A 25263-nucleotide genomic window follows, 5' to 3' on the forward strand; every position below is an offset into this window, starting at 1 on the left:
GGCAGAAGGGGAAGGCCGGTCTCTGCGGCCTCCCCTAGTGCAGCCTCCTGCCCGGTGGCCTTCGTCCTCTCTCTCGGGAGTGTCCCCCGTGGCCTCGGGTTGCTGGTTGGACGCAGGGCGGCCAGAGCTGCTCACCCTGCTCCCAAGAGCCGACTGCGCTTCCCTTTCCGCCCGGCTGCTGGCGCGTCCCAGGCCAGGAGCCTCTGCCCCATGGAAGTGGGCTGTGAGTCACAGGCCTCCTGCCCCAAGGGCCCGCGGCCAGCAGCGACTGTGGAGTCTGTGGTTCTGGGGGCTGTTTTTCTGTATCCTCTTTTTGGACAACCTGAGAAGATGTGTTGACCCCAAAATAAAGCTCACGTGAGAGGAAAGGGGAGTGACTGTTTTTGTGGCTGGTGGCTGTGTGGCTCTCCGGCCAGTTCCTCGTGCTGGCCCCTGAGATTAGGGTGGGCTGGACGTGTCATGAGTGAGCAGGTGCAGCCTCTGACGGTGATGGTGGCTATTGCTGGGGTCTCCGGCCACCTCGGGCTGGACAGCAGGTGGGGGGTGGGGGGTGTACCCTGCAACAGGAAGCCCCTTACGTGCTGCTGCCTGTGTAGTACACTTGCTGCTCCCCTCCGGGGCGGCTACTTGAGTTTCCAAACCCTAGCGCAGCTGACCCACAGACCCCCTCCCCCTCGCCCTCCCCCTCCCCGACCAGACGCATTTCCAGCCCTGCCCAGGCACGGTCTCCCTGCCATGAGACACAGGCACAGCCCCTGGGGCTCCAGGCCTTGGCTCTGAGGCAAGACGTCTGACAGTGCGTCCAGCTGGGGCCCTGCCTGCCCCACGGCATCCTCCTCCCTGAGCCGCAGGGGGTCTTCACAGGCTCTCAGCGCTTATGCGGCCCTGGGAGGGCTGCCTCTTCAAGTGCAGGTGGCTCCCAATCTTCAGACCCGAGTCTGCTGCCCGACGCGCCTGCTCCTCACTGCCTCCCCGGGGCCTCTGGTGCTCCTGCATTAGCCTCGAGTGCCCTTCACCGCTTGGCTCACTGGAAAGAGCCCCCTCCTTCAGGAAGCCCTCCAGGGCGGGGCCCCCATTTTCCTGTCTCAGCTCAGAGGTCACCTTGCCTGGCAGGGGCCACTGAGGCCCAGGCATCGCCATGTGTCCTTCTGTGCCCTGGAGTCCATGGATGCTGAGTCCCTGCATTTCTCTGTTGAGAGTTTCAAGCAGAGCGGAGGGGATTCCACTGCTGTGCCACGTCTTCCAGCCTAGCACCGTTGAGTAAAGTTACATGAGAAACTTCTGAGAATGTAGAAGTTCCAACTAACTTGATCATCCCAGGAGCTGGGGGGTGGGTGGATAGGATCCGCGTTTCTTGTTTAGTTCCCATCACAATTTCTTTGTCCTTGTACAGAAGCTTTTGTGGTTGCGAAAGAAGGTTTTGGTGAATTCCTTTTCTTGTGATCTGTGGCTAAAGGACACAGAGGCCGTGTGGACTGTCTGCCAGATTAAGTGGGCAACTTGCAAGTGGGTGAAGTCAACAGAGTTGGGTTCAAAGACCATTCCGGGCACCAGTTCACGGGCTCGGGCGTCCTGAGACCTCCATCCTGGTTTCTGAGCGTCTTCGGGGACGTGTTCAGGGATTTGAGGAACCACACGTGGCTCCAGAGCCGTCCTTCTGGAAAACCGTCTTTCCAGCTGTCATCTGCTTGGGCACTGGGGCCTCTGTCCCAAGGTGACACTCTGGGCTGGACCCCATCCTGTCCTCACTCGGGCCCGAGAGGCTGGGCTCTGAATCCTCCGTGGACAAGGAGACTCTCAGGGCGGGGGTGCTCCAGTCCACGCCTCAGCCACCTCGGGAGATTCACGGTGCAGGGCCCGCTCGGCCTGGGGAGCAGAGTGAGTTTCTGGGCTGGTGGTGTCGTGACGGTGCCTCTCCGTTCAGTCAGAGGAAATGGGGCTCTGGCCCCCAGCAGCAGGTGTGCCTTTCAAGAAAATAAGTCTGACCATTGCAACTGAATTAAGAATTTGACAGACAGGAGGAGTCCTGGGATTCTGAGCTCCTAGAAGAAAGAGAAGCTGTGGAGGATGAAACAGATACCCTGGGGAAAATCTGGCCTTTCTTTGCCTTTAAAAAGTCCCAGGGCAAAAGGAAGGGAAATCCCATTGAATCCTGGTGGCCTGGGGACCCTGTCCCAGGAGACTGGGATCCTTACACCCTGAGCTGGGTGGATGCCCGGAACTGCCTGAGGCCTGCTCAGGGTGGGGAAGGCCTTCCCCAGACCTATGCTCAGCCTCCGGGCATCTGGCATGGTGGGCGGAGGGCCACCTCTGTGTGGCCGTGATTATTCATCAGGGGCTGGACCGTGTACTTAGGGGCCTCTGTTCTGCTTGGGGTAGGGTGGCAGGCATGGGTCAGAGGAAGCCTACCGGAGCCCTGAATCCCCGCCGAGCGGCCAGCTCAGCCAGAGGAGGGGCACCTCGCGTACCATCCCTCCTGGGACCCTCGTGGGCCCACAAGGCCCCAGGTTCCTGCCCATCCTGTCGCTTAGGGCTGCTCTCGGCCTTCGAAAGCGTGTCCTCCCCGAGGCTCTGTGAACTCAGCTTCAAACCAGAGATGGGGAGCCTCGCCTTACTGAGAGGATTGAAGGAACGAGACACATGCGTGTCCGAGTGGCCTCTGCCCCTGTGGGCCCTCGCCCTGGGCACAGCCAGGAAGAGGATTTCTTTGAAGAGCGGGGCCAGGGGTCCCAGATGGTCCCAGGGAACTCCAGGCATGCAGAGCCGCCCTGGCACCCAGCGGCCACCCGCTCAGCCCGGCCCTTCCCTGGCCTCCAGTTCTGTCCCATCTCAGACGGGAGGGGCCCTCTGGCCACTTGGGATAGACCTCCCTAGCATCCCGGCCTGGAGAAGAGGAGGCTCTCCCGCTTCTCTGGTCCACTGCCCAGGACGGGGAGGGGCCTTGAATCTCATGGGACTTGTGCCCCAGTCTGGCTAGAGGCCCCCTCGACAGAGAGCACCTCCGCCCGGGGGCCGGTGCACAGGTCCCTCCTCACACTCTCACTTCCTGCTCCCCCATTGTTTCCGTCCACTGCCATTCCATCTGCGATGATGGAGACCCCGTCCTTTGGCCAGCCCTTCCCACCCTGCGCTCTGCCCCTGCCTGAGGCTCTGGGTCCCCAGGCCCCGCGTCCCGTGTTCATTGTGGGCATCTCCCACTGACCGGAGCAGACATTCCAGGGATAGGGCGGTGGACCGAGCGGCTGTCCACGGGGACCTAGGCCCTCTAGGAGTGGGCTGACCCCTCGGCCATCAAGCCTTGCTGCCTTGTCAGTCCTGACAGAGATACTCAAGTAGAAGAGGGCATTCTAGGGCCTGGCTGTCGGGGACTGAGCCAAACCAGGGTGTTGTAATCCCAGCAGGGTTCAGCCAGTGCCCCTGGAGAGCCCAGGGACAGGATGCCTCGTTGCCCAGCTCCTGCCTGTATCCACTGTGCCCACTGTGTTCAAGGCCTGATGGCCAGCCCTCCACCGGTCAGGCCGGCAGGGATTCCGGGGGTCCCTCCTCATCCCCTGCCCGTTCTCTGCCGTGGCTGCTCCCGTCTGTCCGAGAGCTCAGGACGGGGGTCTCGTGGCTCTGCGGTCAGGCTCCTCCTGGCCCCAGGTGACGTTCCGGGTCGTGATGGTCTTGGTTTCATCTGATAAGCTGCCCCCGCCCGCCTCACCAGCCTCTCTGCCCTCTGCTTTCTCCCAGGAGCTGGCAGCGGAAAAGGCCAAGGCAGCAGCCGGGGAGGCCAAAGTGAAAAAGCAGCTGGTGGCCCGGGAGCAGGAGATCACGGCCGTGCAGGCGCGCATGCAGGCCAGCTACCGGGAACATGTGCAGGAGGTGCAGCGGCTACAGGGCAAGGTGGGCAGCAGGACGGGCACGGATGCCCGCGGACGGGGCCCTCACCATCGCGTTTGTTTGGGGGAGGGTTGTTTCACCTGGCCAGATGGAGTGTGTGTTTAACGTTAATAACCAGGAAGACGTATGCACGTGTTAAAGAGCATTGTCTGAAAGCACTCTGGTCCCAAGTGGTCAGCACTCCGTCCTTTTCCCTGGGGGCCCATGGGTCAAGTTCGCAGCCTCTTCATGACCCTGGAGTCATGCCGGCTCCACCTCCTCCACTCGAGGTTGGGAGAACGCCATAACACAAGAGGCCCGAAAAACCGCACAGCCCCAGCGGAGGGCCAGGCCAGCCCTGGCCTGCACAGTCAGAGCCCTGCACTCCGCTTCCGGCGGGCCGCGCCACAGGGGGTCAGAGGGCAGGAAACGGGCATCTTCGGGGTAACCGTAGGCTGTGGCTTGTGGCCCTTTGCTGGGTCTCAGAGCCTCGGTCGGGGCAGAGCGCACCAGCTCCATCTGGGGCTTTGGGCTGAGTGCTCGGCTCTGCACTTTTCCGGCCCCTGTTCTGAGGGGGCCTCCCCACCTCGGGGGGAGAAGGCGGAGCCCTCCGGGCTCTTGTCTGCGGGCTGGGGTCTTGCCAACCTTGCTCCGAGGTGGCTCTCTTTGTCCGGCCGAGCGGCCTCTGATGCCCCTTGGATGACCTTTCAGATCCGGACGCTCCAGGAGCAGCTGGAGAATGGCCCCAACACGCAGCTGGCCCGCCTGCAGCAGGAGAACTCCATCCTGAGGGACGCCTTGAACCAGGCCACGAGCCAGGTGGAGAGCAAGTAAGCCCTGCGCCCCTGGCCAGACCCTGGCTCCTCCCCGAGGGCCCGGAGTGAGCCTTCAACACGTGGCCGGCGACCTCTCGCGTGGTCAGGCCCTGGGAGGGCTAGTGAGCTCCAGCCATGCCCGGCATCCGCGTCACCAGATCCCCTCAGGTCCTGGCTTTGCTGGGAGAGCAGATACTTTTTCATGTCTATTTTCACAGTGTCCCTGCTTCTGGCCCAGAGTATCAGAGCCAGGCCGACCATCCAAGATGAGGGTCTGGTGTGGTGTGGGCCCTGCCGTGGGCCTGAGTGCCCTGAATCCCCCTGGTCAGGTCTCCTGTGCAGGAGGGGACGTCTGCCGCTCAGGAGCTGAAGCCGGGAGGCCTCCGTGAGCTGGCAGAGGCCACTCCCCTGGGGGCAGGGTCTTCTGTGCCCCTGGTTTCAGCACCACCACCCCAGCAGGCTGGCCAGGAGGAAGCCCCGCTGCATTTTCTCTTGGTTCCCGTTTCTTTGCCTTCTCTCGTCCGGGGTGTCCTGTAGGGATTTCTGGGGTGCTTGTTATCCCCAGACCATCCCCTCTCCCCCAGAGGAGGCTGACGGGAGCAGAGAGAGCAGGCGCCCATAGCGGGAGGGCAGGTGGGAAGAGTGTCACCCACAAGCGGCACCGGGAGCGAAGCCTGTGCTCACAAGGCTGCTTTTCCTGGCGGCCCCGCTGACTCGGAGTGAGGTTGACGGCCACCCTCCTCGCTGATCCCTTCTCTCAGGGGTCCCTGTCTTCGTCTCCGTCCTGACCTGCTGGCAGGTTGATGGTCTGGGGCTGCGGTCTCCTCAGCGGTCACGGCAGAAGGTGACTGTGGGGACGGAGGGACACTGGCCTCCTTCTCATGTGGGGTCCACTGCTGGCTCCATCCTGGGGGCAGCTCTAAAGCCTGGCCCTGAGTTGCGGCTGCTGACTCCATCAGCTTGCGGACACTCTGCCGTGTGGGACAGTTGTCCCCACGTCCCTCCCAGAGCTTCATGTCGGTCCCAAGGGGCCACCCAGCTGGCCTCCCACCCCCATCCCCATCCCTGGTACTGGAGTCCAGCCTCGCGTGGGCTCCTCTGTCTCGAATCTTGGCCCTGGAAAGCGTGCATTGAGGGCCCCGCAGAGGGCTTTGGGGCGGCCTCCCCCGTACAGACGGGGAGCCCACATCTCCCCTCCCCAGGCAGCAGGGCAGAGCTGGTATTGGCCAGGTTTCCTGCCTCTCAGGGCTGTGGACCGTCTCCTCTGTCGCCTTCACCTGGTCTGGTACTGTCTCTTGGCTGGACGGTCAGTCCTGCCGTGAATAGGTGTCTTTTGTGCTGTGAAGGAGGCTGCACGCTGACGACCTCCTCATGCTGGGAAAGGCGGGTCCGGAGCTGCCCCTTTTGCTGTCAGTCACATCTCCTCCCGTCACTCCTGAACCTCCTCGCTGGTCCTGAGACCCAGCTCTTGTGCAGCTTTGAGGGGTCTCGTGTGAGATGCTGCAGCCTCTTTCCCTGCCTGGCTGTGGTCCAGTCGGCCAGTGAATCCAGCGTGTGGACTCGAGCGGGCAGCATCCCAGGGCTCATTTGGGCCCAGACCAGCCGTGAGGAATCAGCCACTTCTGTCAGGGGCTCCGTGGGCTGCTTTAGTGCACATTTTGCCCTTGGCTTTTGCTGGTCCCTCCACCGCGTTTGTAAAACAGCATCTTCAACAAAACACGTCACATCCACGTGGCTGATTATATAGAGGGCCTCAGAGGGGCTCCAAGACGGGCAGCTACTTCAGAAAGAGCAGGTGCCCCGGAGGAAGGGCTCAGACCTCCGGTCCCATCTCCCGGGGCGGCTCTCGGGGCTGGCGAGAGCTGACTTGAGCCCTCTTCTGTCCGTCATGCGGGGCCTCCTGACTGTCTTGCAGGCAGAATGCAGAGCTGGCCAAGCTCCGGCAGGAGCTGGGCAAGGTCAGCAAGGAGCTGGTGGAGAAGTCGGAGGCCGCACGGCAGGAGGAACAGCAGCGGAAGACGCTGGAGGCCAAGGCGGCCGCCTTTGAGAAGCAGGTCCTGCAGCTGCAGGTGAGTTCGGGGGCAGCCGCCTCGGTGCCCATGAATCCTGCCCGCCAGGCTCTACGCGCAGCCTCCCTGGGTCCTCCCTTCTCAGCTGTGACTGTGACTGCAGTGGACCCAGGCAGGGCTGGGGCTGGAACCCTCGACCTTGGCCTTGTTAGTAGTGATACCTGGTCGGCATAGAGTGGGTGCTTTCTGTGTGCTAAGCGTTGTTCTGAACGTTTACAAGCTTAACTCAGGCAATTCTCATTGCAACCTTATGGGGTAGATACTGTTATTACCTGTCATTTACCCAGAAGGAAATTGGACGCACAAAGTTCAGCAACTCCGCCAGTTCACCCACAGCCAGGGTTTGAGCCCCAGAGCAGTCACCGTCCCACACTTGCCACACGTGTGGTGTCACAGCTCCGGCCGCAGCCAGGCCGGCGGGCGCGGCCTCTGGCTTCAAGGCTCGGTGGGTGTTCTTTCTTCTCAGCCTCTGGATGTGGCCCGGAAGCTCGTATTTTCCCAGGGGGACGCCTGTTGTCCAGAGGGAGGAAGACTGTCCCCTCCCTGCCCCATAGGCGCTGGGCAGCAACCAGTGGGCCCCTCAGTCTCGGGGCCTCCCTGCTCATTGGCCCGACGAATGCTGCGTCCCCCAGCTGGCCTGTTTCGGGGCAGGGTGACCGGGCGTGGGGCAGTTGTCATACTTCTGTGCATGTAACTTCTCTGGAGGACGAGGAAACCCTGGAGACCCACACAGCTTCACACCTGTTTCTGCTCAGTCACTGAAGCTCTCAGCTGTAGCGTGTGGGGCAGTGGGGCTGTTTTATGGAAGGGATTAGAATGACAGACACGAAATTGTAAGACCGCTGTGTGTGTGCCTAAGAACAGGCACAGATAAACAAAGTTTGGATTGTTTGGGTGGAATTGAGATGGATAACTTGGTGTAAAGTAGGTCCACCCTGAGCAGTGAGATCAGAGCCCCTGGGGAGGGCCTGGTGGTTATGTTCTGAAGGCTGTCGGGTGGCCCTGGTGCCTCTGGGGCTGGAGCCTTCTGGCGCCCGGGTTGTCACCATCACCGTAGCCAGGAATTCCCAGGCCGCGAGCATCTCCTCTCTCTGAGGTCACAGAGTCCCCGAGGTATTGATAGTGAGGCCTGGATTTCAGAGGTGCAGTTTCCCCACCTGTAATGTGGGTGTGGTGGTGGTACCTGTGTCTTGGGGTGGCTGGGGATTAACCACACTGACACACACGGATGCCTTGCCCAGAACTGCCTAACAAACATATGACCTTTACCAGGCCCCCTCGGGAAATCTCCAGCTCAGGCTGGACGTTTAGCTTGTAGGAAGCCTCTCCCTGTGCCACACTCAGGTGAAAATGGGCCTTTGCCTTTCTGGGGCTGTCCTGCCTTCACCTGAGGCCTCTTCCCCAGGAGCCTGCTCTTCAGGGTCCAGGGTGGCCTCTTAGCCTTTTCTAGCAGGGTTCCAGGAGTCATCGGCACAGGATGGCAGGGTGTGAGGAGCTCTAGACGGCAGAGCCGGCTCAGGGCCCACCTCCTGCCGCATCCTCCCGGCCCTCCTCCCTCTACCGGCCCCCAGGCGTCTCACAAGGAGAGCGAGGAGGCCCTGCAGAAGCGCCTGGATGAGGTCAGCCGGGAGCTGTGCCGCTCGCAGACCAGCCATGCCAGCCTCCGGGCGGACGCCGAGAAGGCCCGGGAGCAGCAGCAGCAGATGGCCGGTGAGGGCGGCGTAGGGGCCAGCTCCGTGGTGGGGGTGGCGAGGGCAGCCGGGACCCCTGACTCCCCACCCGTCAGGGGACGTGCCGGGGGTACTCGGGGTCAGGCCTGGGCTGCGGAGGACTGAATGTGGGGGGCGGGGCCTGTGGGGCTGGATATGGGGTGGGGGCGGAGCCTGTAGGGGTGTGGCCTTTGGGGTGGGATACGGGGGCGGGCTCAAGGTGGAAGATGCTGCCCCTTCGGCATCACTTGCTGTGGGGCCCACCTGGAGCTGTGATGCTCCTGGGGCTGCTGCCAGCCTTCTCTTCCAGCCCAGTCAGGCCTGGAGGCCAGATTTGGAAGGTGGGTTTATGGTCCCCCTGTGCTCACAAGTCACCTTCTCAAACGGGAGGTGGTGACGAAACCCGGGGCACCAAGGGCCCCTAGAGAAGCAGGGCAGACCGTGCCAATGAGGGCTCACCAGTACTTCTGGAGCCACTGCTGGGGGCCGAGCACTCCTGGGGGTGCCCGGGGCTTGGCTGGGAGTGAAGCAGCGGGCTTGGGGCCGCGTTCTGGCAGGAGAGACGGGCACAGTAGATGGATCCATGTCGACAGACTTCAGGTAGGCAGCGTGACCGAGAGCAGGTCCTAGAAACGGCAAGCTGTGTCTGTGAAGGGCTAGGCAGTAAATGCTCTTGGCTTTGTAGGCCAAATGGTATTTGTCACAACTGCTCAGCTCTGCTGCCACAGTGCAAAAGCCACCCTAGACAGGCAGACTTGGCTGCGTGCCAATAAAGCTTTATTTTCAAGAACACGTTGTGGGCTGGGTTGGCCCAAGGGCCTAGTTTGCTGACCCCTGCTATGATGGGCCGGGTGTGGCTTTGAGTGGTCAGGGGAGGCTTCTCTGGGGAGAAGGGGATATTTAAGCCCAAGGTCTGGATGATGGGGAGAGGCCAGCCTCACAGAAACCGCGAAGGGGCCCCTGAGAATGGGAGTGAACTTGAACTTGGCCTGTACAAGAAACAGATGCAGGTCAGCAAGCGAGACTGGAGAAGAAGGCAGTGGCTAGTGTGGGGTAGACGGGCAGGGCCGGGCCACCCTCCTTTGAAGAGTTCAGGGGCCGTGTGGAGTGCTGAGGGGGCTGGAAGCACGGGCAGGGCTGGCAGGATCCCATCTGCACTTCTGGACGCTCCGGCTCCCGGTGGGGACCAGGGATGGGGCCTTGCAGTCGTCGGACCAAAGGCACCTGGGCTAGGCCCAGGCAGCCACGGAGGCGCTGGTGGATTCGGCAGGCAGTGGATGTTGGATCCACAAGCCTGGTAGATGAGTGCGAGGCGGGGGCACAGGAAAGCAGAACAGCCACAGCGAGGGGACCAGGAGGTCTGAGCAGAGCTGCGTGTGGACGTGGCCGGCGTCTGAGCCAGGGCTCGGGGAGGAGACCAGGGCCAGGCCGCCGTTTGGAGTCAGGCACACGTGGAGGACTTTCAGAGCCGTGGTGGGGCTTAGCGGAGGTCACGTTGAGGTGCCCCCCCCGCCTCTGGTCTCAGCGACGTGAGTCCATCTCCCAGAGAGTAAGGTTTTAGAAACTGCAACAGGAGCCCACTCAGTTTTCCATCTTTTCCTGAGTGATCCAGGGGCGTTCTGTTCTATCCTAGTGAGTCCTTGAGAAGGAAGCCAGGCTGTGACTTTCTCCACCAGCTAATGGGACACCCGGGGTCAGGGGAGTGCCTGGAAGCCCGTAGGCGTGCACTGGGCAGCATGGGGCACCTGTGCCGGCCTTCCCCGCACCCTGCAACCCGCCGGCCTCCCTCCCCGCAGAGCTGCACGGCAAGCTGCAGTCCTCCGAGGCTGAGGTGAGGAGCAGGTGCGAGGAGCTGAGCAGTGTCCACGGGCAGCTGGACGAGGCCAAGGCGCAAAACTCACAGCTCACGGAGAGGATCCGCTCCATCGAGGCCCTGCTGGAGGCGAGCCAGGCCCGGGACGCCCAGGTCAGCTGCACCTCCTCCTGGGAGCGCCCCCACCCACCCCACAGGGGCCCTGCCCTGATGACCTGTCGTGCGAGGTGGTCTCGTGGTGACCTCAGGGCTCTGTCTCTCGTTCCAGGCCAGCCGAGAGGAGGCCAACCAGCAGCAGGCCCGGTAAGAGGAGGCAGGGGCCGTGGCCTGGGTGCGGGGGTCCCAGGGAGGAGCCCTCTGAGACGCCCTGCCTTTCCCCATCCCTCCAGTGACCTCGAGGACGAGGACAGGCTGGGCAGGGAAGAGGGCACTTTGCAGGGAGCTCCTGCCTCGAGGAGCGAGGCTGTGGGGAGAGTGGCTGCGCCTCGGCAGGGGGATGGGCCTCGCTGTCCATCCGTCCATCCATCCTTCTCTCCCCGGGAAGGACCGGCTGGTCAGGGTGTTCTCTCCACGTCACAGGGCGAGGGAATTTAGGAGCTGAAGTTGTAACCCAAACGGGAAAGTGGTTACGTGCCCAGAGTGGAGAACCCGGGAGGCTGCCCGGGCTTTTGCACAGATCTGGGATGCGGTGCGGTTCACAGCTGACCAGGTCGCAGGGTTGATGCCGGGTGACTTCATTGGCCCAGCCCCAGGCCTGCTTGGACTGTGTTTGCTGTTGCTAAGATCTGGTGGGCTCTTCAAGCCAGGGGGCTGGAAGTCCTAGGACCATTGGCTCTGGGTATGTGTCCCTCAGCAGATGTCCATGAGCTCGGGGCGGGGGGGTGGTGGCCCTGGCTGCCGTGGCTGGGGGTCCCTAGGGCAGCCATGTGGGGTTAAGCATGCAGGTGGTCGGTCATGTCCTGGGTCGTCCACTGACCAGCCTCCCTTGTTCCGGCTGCTGCTGCCAGTGAGTCCCCTCCCCAGCGCCTCCCCAGGCCATGGCCCATGTTCCGTGGCCTTGGGCTCGGGTTTGGGGGCTGGGGAAGGAAGCCGACCTCAGGGCGGCCCCAAAGCATCTTGCTGGAGACTCAGAAGGAAACCCTCTCCGTGCACCTTTCCAGAAAGCTTTGCGCAAACTTCGTTTCTCACGGCACTTGCCAGGGTAGAGAGGTGTTTGTTAAGCGTTTTGCTTCTTGTGTTTTGCGATCAGCTTCTTGGACCGCACAGCTAACTGCTAGTTACCGAAGCCATGCTGCAAGCAGGGTTGATCCTAGCTTTTTGCATCATGTAGATGTTTGGCAGAATTAGGGTTTTTTTAAATTTCCTTCTCAGACTGTTTATCTGGAAGTTGCGTCTAGGCCAGGCCATCGTGTTCTGGGGTGGGGATCAGTGATCCGGCCCCAGATGTTCTGGAACTCGGGCCGTAGCTACCAAGGGGGGTGACTGTCAGCGTGTCCTTGCCACCGGCCTGCTATGCCTTCTTCCTCAGGGCCTCGTGCCTTTGGGGGTGGTCTTGCAGGGGTGTGCGCGGGGCCGGCGCTGGTGCAGAATGCCGGCGGCTTGAGGAGAAGCTGCGAGGGGTCCCAGTGGAGCTTTGAGGGTGGGGTCAGGTCCTGTGGCCTGAAACCAACATCCAAGAAGTCGACAGCCGTCTTCAAGGCCACGTGCAAATGGTACTTAGAATGAAAATGAGATGGTGCTGGGGGCGTCAGAGCGGGCAGCACACACAGCCTCGCTGAGGTTATTTGTCCTCATGCACCTCCTTAGCGTGGTGTACTGCCGGCCCCCGGTGAGAAATACGAACGTGTCCCCCCCGGGGGCATCCTCAGACGGGCTTCCTCCTGCTCCCAGAGGGGCCCTGTTGTGTTGCTTCAAGTCGGCGTTGGCGGCTTCTGGATGTCAGCTTTTGTGTGACCCCGGGGCTTCCCTGTCCTAAATCTTAACGCAGAAGGTGACGTATTAAGTGTCCATTTGAAGCGTCTTCCTCAGAGCAGCCAGAGCAGTTCTAGAGCGTCCACCCCTCGCTTTCCGGGTGATGGGGTGGACGGAGCCGCAGGGCCTCGAGTCCGGAGAGAAGTGTGAAAAGAGGGCCCCCCCGGCCTGCCAGCCGCACGCATCCGGGGTCGTCTCGGGCTGATTCCCTGGAGCCCGGGCGCAGGACTGAGGGGGAGCCTTCGGGTCTCAGCAGAGTTAGGTTTTGGACACAGGACGGTCCCAGCGCCAAGAGCAGGGATGCAGTTGATGGGTGTGCCGGCCACCGGCCATGGTGCCACCCGAGCCTCCGGCCCCGGCGTCCTCCGAGGAGGCCCAGCCCAGTCTCGAGGGCAGCTGTGGCCGCAGGGAAGGGCCAGCCGACGCGTGCTGCGGGACAGAGTGGGACCAGGCTCAGTTCAGCAGAAGAAAGAGCACCTGGAAACCTGACTGTCCAGGGCGCGTCCCCGCGCTGGCCGTTGTGGCAGCTCTGACCGCTGCCGTCCCCGCAGCCAGTGCCACCAAGTGGGACAGCGCTGGCCTCTGGGCTCCCAGCCCTCAGGGGAGGGGCCCCGGTGGCTGCTGAGGCTCCCCTGAAGCCTGTGCCAGCTTGGGGAGGGGACTGACCGCAGCCCCAGGCCCCACGGGTGTTCCGGGGCAGAGGAAGGGGCCCCGAGACAGGGCCTATGGCGGCCGCGGGCCCTTGGAGCCCGGCAGTGACGCCGCCATCCCCCCTCAGCCTCATGGAGCTGGAGTCGCAGGTGTGGTGTCTGGAGAAGGAGGCCACGGAGCTCAAGGAGGCAGTTGAGCAGCAGAAAGTGAAGAACAATGTGAGTGTCGAGGGGCCGCCTGCCGTGTGGATGGGGAGGGGGCTCGGGGCCTCTCCTTGTCCCGTCCGGCTGCTCCCCGTGGCGGGGCTCGGGGGTCCTGACTCCCACTGGGTCGGCTTGGTCACGTGGTCACCTTGGTCATGTGGTCGCCTGGCATGGGGGGGCTGTAGGGCGCCTCCTCTGCGGTGGGCGCATGGGAGCCTCGGCTGCGTCCCCCCGACCCAGGCCGGACCCCCCCCCCCGACACACACACCCGAGACACACCCACACCGAGACACACCCACACCCCCGAGACACACACACACAGCTCCTGCCTCAGTGCTCAGACCCCCGACCGCTGACACACACACACACACACACACACACACACACACACACACACACACACACACACACACACACACACACACACAGTGTCTGGCTCCCGCAGATGGGTCTCCCTGAAAGGCGCCCGCAGGCCCCAGCCACCTGAGAGCAGCCTGGCGCCAGTGCTGCCCAGAGTGGTCTGTGAGGTCCAGAGATGGGTCGGAGAGGGCTCGCCCGCCTGGTGGACACCAGCCTGGTTGTTGACCGGTTGTCTCCCTTCTCCTCCCAGGACCTCCGAGAGAAGAACTGGAAGGCAATGGAGGCTCTGGCCTCGGCCGAGAGGGGCTGCGAGGAGAAGCTGCGGTCCCTGACCCAGGCCAAGGTCAGCGTCGGCCTCGGGCTCGCCTCGGTCTAGCAGCTCAGCAGACCACAGACTGCATGCAGGGCAGCCCCAGCCTCAGGGCGTCTCAGAAGTCCACCCAGGGCCCGGCCGCTGCATATTCCTGCCCGCCCTCCTGCCCTCCCGCCGTGCATTTCTCCCCGAGATGCGGGGAGCAGTGAGCCCTTGTCTCCTGCTTCTCAGCTGGGCCTTTTGCCCTCGGAGGCCATGGGGGCCCCGAGCTGGGTCTGTTCATGGACTTCGCTCGTGTTAATTCTTCTCCCCTGATGTTTGTCTGCTTTCTCAGGCCCCCTGCGGTCCTGGCCCAGGGGCTCCGTGATGGAGCTTTGGGGGAAGGACAGTCAGGCCCAGGTTGGGGGAGCACGGGGCGGTCAGTGTCCAGGGCCCTGGCCGGGACGTGGACTGCAGCTGCAGCGCGAGCAGGCCGGCCCTCCCTCTCTCTCCCGCCCCCCCAACGCAGAATTAATGCCTGTCCTGTTATCATGAGCTTTGCAGCAACTTTCACAAGCCTCCCAGGAAGCCTGAGGGTGTGTCAGATGAGGCCTCCAAGAGGCGGAGCTGGGGAGCTACACTTAGACTCCCCAGAAGTGACCTGGGCGCCTGTCTGGCCTTTCTGTGGCAAATGCAGAAGCTGTGACCAGAGGTGTCACCTGACTTGTTTGTGGTCACACAGCCAGATAAAGACAGGGAGCTGGCCTCTGGGTCCTCAGCCCTTGCTTGGCCTCCCATGACCCGGGCACCTGAATGGTGGTCACGAGGTTGGGAGCCCATAGCAGGCCACGGATCAGCGGGTGAGTGAGAAAGGTCGGCTTCTGAGACTCAAGTCTAGGCATGTGGTGCTGTGGTCAGGCTGGGCATCCATCTGCCGGCCATCCATCCCCCCACCGCCGGCCCCAAGTCACACACAGAGCCTCACTCCCGGCTCTAGTCCGGGAGCTCCTAGTGCCGTTCCAGGCCTCGGGCCCTTAGGGGCAGGCGGCAGGCTCAGCCTCCTGGGGACGGGTGACCAGATGGGACTTCCAGCCAGAAATCTGCACCGCCCCCCTGCCCCCAGGGTGTGGGGAGAGGCTATCTGTCCCCAGGGACAGTGCAGTCCTTCTCGGCTTTACTTCTGGCTCCTTCCCGCTTCCTTGGGCTCCTTTTTCTTGAGTTGAGTGGGAGCATCAGGGAGGATGGAGGGGGCTCTGGCCAGCGCGGCTGCAGCAGGGGGCCCAGGAGCTGTTAGAGAGCCGAGACCCCGACCTGCCTTATCCCCTCAGCACATGGCAGCCCTGATCCTCCCGCCCACAGGGTTGCAGGAGCTCCTGACCCTGGTGGCCACCCCTCTTCTCTGTGCTCCCCACCCCCCATATGCACACGCTCAGAAAGAAGACCTGAGCCTGAGTGTCTGCTGGGAGGTGTCCGTGAACCTGCATGTCCCGTAGAGGGTGCTGCCATCCCCCTTCCTTAGAGCTGAGTTTGTTTAAAGTTGGCCAGGCCTGGGGTGGGGTGGCCGGAACTTGACTGCTAAGGTTAGACACACCCCCGCCCAGCCGGCCCCACGGAGCCACCATTGGTCTCCTCTGATCCTTGTCCCTCCCCTGAAGGGCTGGGGACATGTTCCTGGGGTGAAACCCCCGGGGCTGCTGTAAGCTCCGTGGCTGACCACCCTCCCGCCCTCCTGCCCCGCCCCCAGGAGGAGTCGGAGAAGCAGCTCAGCCTGATGGAGGCCCAGACCAGGGAGGCCCTGCTGGCCCTGCTCCCGGGCCTCTCTGCCCCCACCCACCAGGTAGGAGGGGAGGCAGCTCCCGGGGGACCCCGTGCGGGTGGGGGCACATCCCGCCCGACCTTGAACGTTTTTGTCGCAGAATTACGCTGACTGGCTGCAGGAGCTCAAAGAGAAAGGCCCAGAGCTGCTGAAGCAGCCACCAGCGAACACGGAGCCCTCGGTGAGCACGGCCACTGTCACTCGCGCCCTGCCCTGTCTGCGGGTGGGAGGGTGCCTGGAGCCGGCCATCGGATTTTGGCTTAGCAGGCCCCTGTCCTGCCCTCCACCCTCAGGACCTGGCTGCCAAGCTGAGGGAGGCGGAGGAGACGCAGAACAGCCTTCAGGCCGAGTGTGACCAGTACCGCAGCATCCTGGCCGAGACGGTGAGGCCTGGGCTCTGTGACCTTGGGCGAGTCACTGCCCCTCTCTGGGCCCAGTTTCTTTGGCTGAATGGTGAAGGGGGTGAGCTCAGGTTGAAGATCTGGGGCACAGTCTGGGAAGGGATAGGACAGCGTTCGGCTTGAATCCGCTTTCCTGCGACTCCAGGGGCCATGCTCACTCAGCCTCCCTCTGCGATGGCCAGTCCTGGGTTCCCCGTCCTGGGCCGCTGAGGCCCACCTGGTGCAAACCCACCGGAGACGAGAGTCCTGACAACCTTGTTCGCACACCGGCCGGGGGCCCCCCTCCGGAACTGTACCCCCTCCTCCCGCACGGCCGGCCGCTCTGGGCTCTGAGCGGGGGTGTTGCGGGGAGTCACGGGGGTGTGGGGGGAAGGCCTCCAGGCCCTGCTCAGTGCCATCCCCGCAGGAGGCCATGCTCAAAGCCCTGCAGAAGAGCGTGGAGGAGGAGGAACAGGTGTGGAAGGCCCGGGTGAGCGCCAAGGAGGAGGAGCTCCAGAAGGTACCGCATGGCCCCCAGTCTCCCCAGGGCCCACCTTCCCTCGGAACCCAAACTCCACTCCCTCAGAATGCCATACAATTCAGGGGGAACGCCCGCGGGGTTATCTGGGTCACTTGGGAGTCACGTTTGCTGGGTTTTGGTGATGCCACAAACAGTGTCATTGTGGAATGGCCGACAGCTGAGTCCCGGTCTCGAGGAGACCACCCCCAGCCCCACCCCCAAGGAAGAGGGTGCTGGTCATACCTGGGGGTGGGGGGGGCGGGGGCACCACAGGGCTTCCTGGGAGGTGAGGTGCATCCCAGGATGGACCCCCGGGGCTCGTGCTTGACGGCGCTCCCCCTTCTTGCTTTGTAGTCGCGGGTCACAGTGAAGCATCTCGAAGAGACCGTCGGGAAGCTGAAAGGGGAACTTGAAAGTGCCGATCAGGTGCGTGCGGGTGCTGTCCAGAGGGCTGCCATCCTGCTACAGAGGCTCCTCTAGCGGCTTTCCTTCCCCAACCGCATGTCCCTGCTTGTCCTTAATGAGCTGTTACGACCTCGGGGTGGCTGGGCCCCGGTGCACCATGGCTTCTGCCGTGGCCTCATGAACCGTGGGAGGGTTGCCGGGTGGCCCTGCTGCACTCCGCACCCTCCTTGCAAGTAAACCTAAAAGCTGCTGAGGTCTGAGAACACGTGCCGCCCCAGGGTGCCTCTTCAGGAGGTGTTGGGCCTGGGGGGCACCCCCCTGCATGGCCTCAGTTGGCTCGTAGCCATCAGGCCACGGGGGCCCCTCTCAGCCCTTGTCCCAGGGCCTGGTGGCCCGTGCCCTCCTGCTGGCCGGCTCGAGGCTCCTGATGTGTGTTGTGTCCAGGTGAGGGAGCACACGTCACATCTGGAGGCCGAGCTGGAGAAGCACATGGCGGCCGCGAGCGCCGAGTGCCAGAACTACGCCACGGAGGTGGCAGGGGTGAGTGTCCCGGCGCAGGTGTGCCTGGTGGGGGCCCTGCGGCCAGGGCAGGGGGCAGCCAGGTCAGCCTGGCAGCGAGAGGATCTCTCTACCCAGTGTGGGGACACCATCTCTGCGGGGAAGGCATTTAAATCTGAGTGTTTTCTCGGGGAGCAGAGAGCACAAGCCTGGCACCCCCGATCCTGGTTCGATCTCCGACTTCTGGCCTCACTTTGCAAAAGACAATCCACAAACATTTGTGCAGGCCTGAGACTAGCGTGTACTGAACACGATCCTTCCTCCGTCTTCAAAAAAGAGCAGAAGCTCCTGGGGGCCTGCGCCCACCCCTCCCCCACGCCCCACAGGCTCTCCGGGTGGCGTATGTGGATGTGCTTGGTTGGGTGTGAGGTGCTGACTCACCGGAACTGGCTCTCTCTCCTTTTCTCCCACCACCTGGGTCTGTTTTCTGTCCAAGTTGAGGCAGCTTTTATTAGAATCTCAGTCTCAGCTGGATGCAGCCAAGAGTGAAGCCCAGAAACAAAGCGACGAGCTTGCCCTGGTGAGCGAACTGGTGTGGCCGGCGTGTGCCCTGGGGTTGGGTGTGTGTGTTTCTGCGTCCCGTCAAAGGGGACGTGCGCCGGTCTGTGCTGGGCCCAGTGTGGACGGCCCCTCACACGTTTGCTCCACGCTGCACACTGGGCCTGTGGCTGCCGGGACCACGGGGCTCCAGGTCTGCGCTGGGAGCTCTGGGGGGGGTCCTTCTGCCCCGTGGCCTTCTGTGGGACTAGGGTCCTTCCTCACCCAGCGGTGGCTTAGGTCAGGTAGATCTGCAGTGTGCAGGGCGGCCTGCTCCACGCTGGGCGGTACCAGGTGACCTGTCCGCAGCTGCGCAGAGCTCCCAGCCACGTGGGGGCCTCTGGTTCTTCCGGTTTTCAGCCTTGATGTGTGACTCTGGTCCACGCTCCTTGGCCAGGTCAGCCTGGCCTTGTAGCGGGGCGGCCCACTGGTTCCAGTACCAGCCCGTGAGGCCAGACACAGTCCGTGTGATCTGCATGGTCTTTCATTAAATCATGAGTTGGCTGTTAACACTGAGCCATCGGCATGGGGGGGTGGGGGGAGCGGGCACGGGGCACTGTGTGTATGTGTGAAAAACGTACGTGTCTGGCTTTCTGCGAGGAGACCCCAGGTCTGGTCCGGGGGGCTGGCGTTCCCAAAGCAGCATCCACCGAGCAGCCCCCTCGCTGGGTGCCCCCTCTGGTCGTTCGGGCCTGACCGGGGACTAGCGCCCCCGAGGGCAGGTGCCGAGTCTGAGGGCCACTCTCCAAAGCCATGTCCAAGCCAGGCCTGGGCCACATGCAGAGGACACGCCCTGAGTTTCTCCTCGTCACTGGCCTCTGCGGTCTGGTGTTGACTTTTGGGGCTGTTGGCAGGAGGAAAGGACTTGGAGGGTCAGGCCCCACACACTTGGGGCGCCCCTCATGGGGCAGCTCTGTCAGGGCCCCCCCCAGATCCCTGCTGGGAACCTTCACCCGAGCTTTGTGGGTGACACTGCTGCCCCTTCAGACTTGAGGTTCAGAGGTCTGGGGCTTAGGCCCCCGGCAGTGGAGCTCAGGCGTGAGGGGACCTTATGAGGTAAGAGTGTCAGCTCGTCGGGGACCCCACAAAAGGCCCTGACGGGGGACCGCACCCAGGAGGGTAGCGGGAGGCAGGCGGCAGTGTACGCCGAGCCCACCGGCCACCTGCCGTTCTTCAGATTCCGTAGCCCCGCGCATACCACATCCTTCGGGGGTCACCTGGCTCCCGGCGTGGGGGTCTCTGCACCGCTGGCCTTGCCACGGAGCATGCATGTGGGGTCAGCCCGGGCCCCTTGCGGGCCCCTCGGCCACAGTTTGGCTTGGGTGAGGGCTTGTGGCGCTGGCTCTCCTGCCCCAGGGAACCTGCATGGGAGCCAACACAGGCCACAGTTGTCAGAGCAGGTCCGCCGTGGGCTTCAGCTGCTGAGAGCATCTGCCGTCCTCCTGCGGCGTGCGTCCAGCTACGCCAGGCACAAACCCACCCTCCCTGTTCCAGGTCAGGCAGCAGTTGAGTGAGATGAAGAGCCACGTAGAGGATGGTGACGTAGCCGGGTCCCCGGCTGCCCCCCCAGAGGCCCCCTCAGCAGAGCAGGACCCCATCGAGGTTAGGGTGGTGAGCCCATCCCCAGGTGTCCGTCACCGACCGCCGTGTGGGCCCTTCCACCCAGCTGGAGGGCAGGGACGGCAGCCTCTGCTCCGGCTAAACTCCGGCCACGCGCAGCTCCCAGCCCCACTGCCCAGATGCCCGACTCCTCAGGACGCCAGAGTGGGAGGGGGGCGGGGCCCTTGCCATCCAGACCCCTGATCTGGGCAGCAGCCACCCAGAGCCTCGCCGGGGTGGGAAGGCCGCCAGGGCTCGTGTGGTGCCTAGGCTCCTCTGTCCTGGGGTCTCAGCAGAGGGGCTGCGTCTGTGTCTCAGCCATACCAGTTCCGTTCCCAGGGGTCGGGGCCCTGCCTCCCCCAGGGGGGCTTCAGGCACACAGGCCTCCCCGCTCGCTTGTCCCAGGCAGGCAGGGTCGAGGGGGCCCTGGGTACAGCCAGAAGATGTGGCCGCAGGTCTCACGCTGCCCAGAGCCCTGGATGCCCAGGAGGGTCTGCCCCAGGCTCCGAGCACGTTTGCGGTGTTTGCATGCAGCTGAAGTTGCAGCTGGAGCGGACGGAAGCCATCCCGGAGGACGAGCAGACGCAGCGGCAGAAGCTCACGGCCGAGTTCGAGGAGGTCAGGCTGCCCCGTGCCATCGGGGCTTCTCTGGGTCAGGGCGGCGGGTCTAGGGCGTTGAGCCGCGTCCCACCCCAGGGGGTGTCGCTGCGCCATCGTCACCCGCCTCCTGTCCACATGGGGCCTGACCCGCTGCCCCGCTCTGTCCAGGCTCAGCTCGAGTCGAGTCGTCTGCAGGGGGAGTTGGAGAAGCTCCGCTGCAGCAGCGCCCTCGGGTCCTCAGAGGCGGAGGAGGCCACGCGGCTCAAGGTACAGGGTTCCCCGTTGTCACCCCTGGAGGCCCCTCGGGTAGCGTACAGCCTAATTCGGAGGTTGGCGAGGTCGGGGGGATCCCTAAGTCTCCAGTGTGACGATTTAAATCGAGTAGAACTGAAGCTGAGCTCCTCCATCACCCTGGCCACAGGGCAGGTGCTCAGCAGCCAGTGCCCGACCCTGAAGCGCAGCCCTGTGACCCACAGGCTGCGTCCTCACACCCTTGGCCCCACGCGCGCAGCCAGGTGGCCTTCCTGCTGTGCGTCACGTGAAGGCTGATCCCCTTCAACCCTTTAACCCACAGGAGAGACTAGAAAAGGAGAAGAAATTAACCAGTGACCTGGGACGTGCTGCCACCAAACTACAGGAGCTTTTAAAGACGACCCAGGAGCAGCTGGCAAAGGAGAAAGACACGGTGAAGAAGCTGCAGGAGCAGCTGGACAGACCAGTGAGTGCCGCCGGCCATCCCCTCGGGGGTTGGGCAGGGCTGGGCGCCCCAGGATGCCTGAAAGCTGTCCTCCGCCCCGCCAAGCCCTCGGGTGCCTCCTCCAGCCCCAGGGGCCTCTCAAGGTGGAAGGTGGTAGGTAGGGTGGTGTAGGGACGAGGCCCCTAGGCCCAGCCTGCCCCTCCCCCGCCCTCTGTTCACAGGAGGCCGGCAGCAGCAGCTCGAAGGAGGGAACATCTGTCTGAGCTTCCCGCGGAAAAAGAAGTCACTGTTCAACTTACCAAAATGCCTTACACATTCCTGACCAATAAACAAACCAACACAGCGTTATCTGGGCCCAACTTGGGTAGCTCTGAGAAGCCATAGAGACGAGAGTCTCTTAGCACCAGAAGTAGCTCTTCCAGACCCCAGTTTGTAAAAGAATCTTTGTCACATTCGATAAACACTATTCCCTAGGACCGGCCCTGGACCACCGGCCAGCAGACGCCAAAGCCCTCAGCAGCTGTGTGACAGACCCGGGTGTGTGCTAGGGGGCCGGGACCTTGGGGTGTGTATGTCAATCAATCAGTGCAATTGTTGTGTCTTTTGTGGGGTTGGCGGTCGGGCAATGGGCGGTCCGGGTGGTGAGTCCTGAAGGCTGCAGCGCAGACTGTAGAGTCACAGCCAGCGAGGCAGCAGTTCTCACCCCTGGAAGAAGTTGCCACCACAACTGACGTGTGACCTCCTGGGTGTTGATGCCATTAAAACCCGCGTGTCACCCGGCACTTTGGGAGAGAATGAGTGTGATTTCTGGTCCCCCTGCACTTTCCCCACCCGGGCCCTAGCGCCCACCGGGCAGGATGAGGGAGCAGGGCCTGTGACACCTGGTGGCCAGATGCCCTGTGGGCTCCACGGTTCCCTAGCAGGGCTGTAGGCAGCCTAGGCTGTCATGTGAAGTGAGTTCCAGGAATGAACATGGACCTGGGCAAACATCCACGCCGCAGGAGGGCTGGCCCAGGGCGGGGGCGGGGGGGGGGGGGGGCAGCTGAACTTGTGGTGATCCTTGGACCTACTGTGTTCTGAGGGGCCCACAGAATCTGTGGTCAGGAGGTATGTCAGGGGCTTTGTAAGGAACCTGGAGCTCAAGCAAAAAAAAAACGGATTTAGAGGCAGGGTGACAGGAGCAGTCGCACCAACCTAGGAACAGAAGGTGAATCAGAGCAACCCTGGCGGGGGGCGGGGGGGTACCAGCTCAATTCCAGGACCCATAATCCTGGGAGAGGGGTCTGATAGCTCCCAGGGAAAGCAGCTGAGTACTGGGGTCTCACCACCTGCCTGAGAAGCTCTGCATCCCATTCATTGCAGTGGGGGGGGCGGGGGTTTGACTCCTCTCTGGGGTGGTTGTCACAGCAGCCTCGGGACCTTGGGGAGGGAAAGACCAGGGTGCTGCCCAAGGCCCCATGCAAGCCACTGCCAGAGGCCGGGCAGTGCTGATTTCAGTCTGCACAACCAAGACCTGGGCCTGGCTTTCAGGGGCACTTGGTGTGCGGGCCAGCTGGCCCTGCTGTGTGGCACTTGTATGTTGCAACTCTGTTGGGATCAGGGTGCTGGAAATTCTGGGATGGTTCCCCAGAGATGTGAGCGGAAGCTGGAGTTCAGCACAGAGGCGCCATCGGAGGAGGAGGGGTCAAGGCCAAGGGGACAGTGGTGCACACAGAGTGAGTGTCTGGGAGGGCCCTGTGTAGCCGGGTCATGAAGTCAAGGGGTCTAGACAGGAGAGCACGGGGAGCCACTGAGGGGGACAGTCATACCCGCCTGGAACTCTGCAGGGGGCTAAACTGGAGAGAGAGCCCGCTGGCCGCAGGACACAGGTTCTGGCCAGGAGCCCGAGCGGAAGTGACTGATGACACCTGAGCCGGCCGTAGGCTCAGTTCTCACGTGACATCTTCCAGTGCCTGTGGGAGAGGAACCTCCCCCACCCTGCAAAGAACCCTGCAGAAGTGAGAGTGGCTCACCTGGTGAAAGGCTGGGCAGGCTTCAGGCCCGCCTCTAACACCAGCCAAGGTCAGGAGGCCTGGGGAGGTTTGTGAGCCTGGAGCCCACACCCGGCTCACAACTCACCCCCTGGCACACAGGGACCTTCATGCAAGGGTAGGGGTTTGGGGCCGTTCTCTGGTGGGAAACAGGCCGGCCTCGTGCCCCAAACCAGGTCTCTGGCATCTGAGTGGCCACCGTGGGCCCAGGAGCCTGCGTTTCCACTAAGCTCCCCTCCCTCACCACACCAGCTTCAGAACTGAGGACCCTGACACTAGGCAGATGCCCCCTGAAGGCACAGGAATGAGTCACTTCCAGGAAAGAAGGCACAGGAGACCCTGGGGGTGCCGAGCTGCTGCCTTTGGGCTCCGTCCTCAGACCGCCTGGTGGGGCCCAGCATCCACCTGGGGGGACCAGGCGGCCCAGGGCAGGGTGAGCCCCTCTCCCTCCCACCACCCCCCCCACCGGCCCTGAGGCCCAGCAGCAGCGGCTCCCGGCTGGCCGGCAGGGGGAGCCCACGGGCCTCGCTGTCCCTGGGCCAGGTCCCACCCTCGGGCTGGGGAGTGGGGCGGGCAGCTGCCCTCACAGACCCAGCCCATGTCTCAGGCCCCGACAGGAGAGCTGGGGGCTCTGACAGCATCTGGTCCAAAGTCCCCCTGCAGAGGCTCCCGGGTTGACCTGAAGCTCAGAGTCACGAGGCCCATCAACATCCCCTCCAGACCCGGAAGCCCCGTCACGCTGGTGGCAGCTTTCTGGACTAGCTTCCTCCAGTCACCTCCGCGTGACGGTCAATAAAATGCACAAACACCGGGATGCCTGGCCTGCAGGCAGCAAAGACACAAGATCCTAGAAGCCACCAGACACTCCACAAACGCCTTCTCTTTGAGCTTCCTGCAGGTCTGGGGCCAACAGGACTCAAAACCCAAAAGAAGGGTGTTGTTTTCCTTCCCGCCCCAAATAGAACAAAATCTCAGAACTCCAGATGCGTGATGGGAATAGCTTAGGACCGGAAAACGAGACCTGAGCTGTCCAGCTGTGCCGCCCATGAGCTGTGTGACCTTAGACAAGTTACTTTACCTCTCTGGACTGGCTACTGAGGCACTGGCTGCAGGCTCAGTAAGTCCCCTCCTGCTGCCCCTCCAGCCAACCATGCAGTGACCCTTCTTCCAGCTGCAGCCCGGCTGGAACTTGGTCTAACGACTGACTGCACGTTTCAGAAGTGCCCCGAGTCTGCCCTCGGGCATATCCAGGCTCTGACAGTCCAAAGGGCATGAACTGGTGAAGAAACAGAAGCTGCACTTCTGTGTGTGGACCAGCCAGCACTCTGAGGAGTTCTAAAAAAAGGAAACCACTCGACTAAGCCTAATGTTATTGAGTCACTGTGTTCACTGTTTTCTTAGAGATTAATATTCTCTGAGTAACAAACTTCACAGTCAAGCTCTGAACTTCTGTTAGCAGTGGCTTTATCTGCTTCTTCCTCGGGACAAAAGAGTAACGATTAAATGAACTCTTTAAGTCAGCTTTCCACACACACTTCTGCAACGTGTTAACACTTATAAAAGTGTAAATGTGTTGAAAGCAGAGAATACCTGTGGTTTTATTCCTCACCAATGTCAGCTGAGGTCTCAAAACTCTAATTTTGCAGCAGAATTACCCGGAGTGCTGGTTAGCAGGATTCTTGGGCCCCAACCTCAGGAATCCAAAAGCTCCCCTAGGCAGAGATATAAGTGACTATTAGCATTTCCCAATTTCTGGAGTCAAGTGGACCGCTGGGAGCCGTTTACATCACATCACATCCCTGTGCTCGAAACCCTCCCCACGGCAGCACCCCCGCCCCGACATACCTGCACGGGAGTGGTGGTACTCATACAGGTGGGGCCACACGTCACAAGGTGAAGCCACAGAAAAGACCTTCTCCTTCTAGACTCCTGGCTCTACCTACAAAGATGATTCTTGAAAAGGGCAGCCTTGGGCCCGCAGCGCTTCTCGGAGGCCTGTTAACGTACACTCACTAAAAGCACTGCTTTGCAGAAGAGAAAACAAATTCAGGATGAAAGAACGACAAGCAGCTTATCGGTAAACCAGTAGCCAGCACTATTTTCTAGATAATTTTGAAAGAAGTACTTTGATCAAAGCGTATCCTTTTTTGGCTCCCAAATGAATCAGAGAGGAGACAAAATCCTGGCATTTGGATAAACATTTGGAATAAGAGAAAGACTCCCAACTTTTATACCAACTTTTTCATTCAATCAGAGGAGGAGGGGGCTGTGGCCTTAACGCTAATTGTCTGAAATACCCAAACCTCCACACCTAACCCCACACATAGAAGGCAAAATCCTTTATCCCCAATTCAGCCATGAATAATTACACGAGAGA

General features: G+C 62.2%; 1 protein-coding gene across 7 annotated transcripts in view; it reads left to right on the top strand.

The window, feature by feature from the left end:
* The window catches only part of RRBP1 (ribosome binding protein 1), a 58844-nt gene extending 37196 nt beyond the window's left edge, over positions 1-21648 (top strand). For 3 of the 7 annotated variants that reach the window (XM_032603824.1, XM_032603820.1, XM_032603821.1), the window contains 20 exons: positions 3733-3885; positions 4573-4691; positions 6592-6745; positions 8317-8455; positions 10251-10420; positions 10536-10570; positions 13017-13107; positions 13703-13795; positions 15489-15581; positions 15661-15741; positions 15854-15943; positions 16368-16460; positions 16815-16886; positions 17310-17405; positions 17860-17943; positions 19455-19562; positions 20094-20177; positions 20328-20426; positions 20734-20877; positions 21078-21648. In XM_032603824.1, coding sequence (XP_032459715.1) covers positions 3733-3885; positions 4573-4691; positions 6592-6745; positions 8317-8455; positions 10251-10420; positions 10536-10570; positions 13017-13107; positions 13703-13795; positions 15489-15581; positions 15661-15741; positions 15854-15943; positions 16368-16460; positions 16815-16886; positions 17310-17405; positions 17860-17943; positions 19455-19562; positions 20094-20177; positions 20328-20426; positions 20734-20877; positions 21078-21119 — 2040 coding nt within the window. In that variant the 3' untranslated portion in view covers positions 21120-21648. Of the gene's footprint in view, positions 1-3732; positions 3886-4572; positions 4692-6591; positions 6746-8316; positions 8456-10250; positions 10421-10535; positions 10571-13016; positions 13108-13702; positions 13796-15488; positions 15582-15660; positions 15742-15853; positions 15944-16367; positions 16461-16814; positions 16887-17309; positions 17406-17859; positions 17944-19454; positions 19563-19964; positions 20178-20327; positions 20427-20733; positions 20878-21077 lie in introns of all 7 variants that reach the window. The other 4 variants (XM_032603818.1, XM_032603823.1, XM_032603819.1 and 1 more) reach the window with 4 other exon arrangements.
* The last annotated feature ends 3615 nt before the right edge of the window (positions 21649-25263 follow it).

Source organism: Phocoena sinus, chromosome 15 (genome assembly GCF_008692025.1).
Source record: "Phocoena sinus isolate mPhoSin1 chromosome 15, mPhoSin1.pri, whole genome shotgun sequence".
NCBI classification, from domain to species: domain Eukaryota; kingdom Metazoa; phylum Chordata; class Mammalia; order Artiodactyla; family Phocoenidae; genus Phocoena; species Phocoena sinus.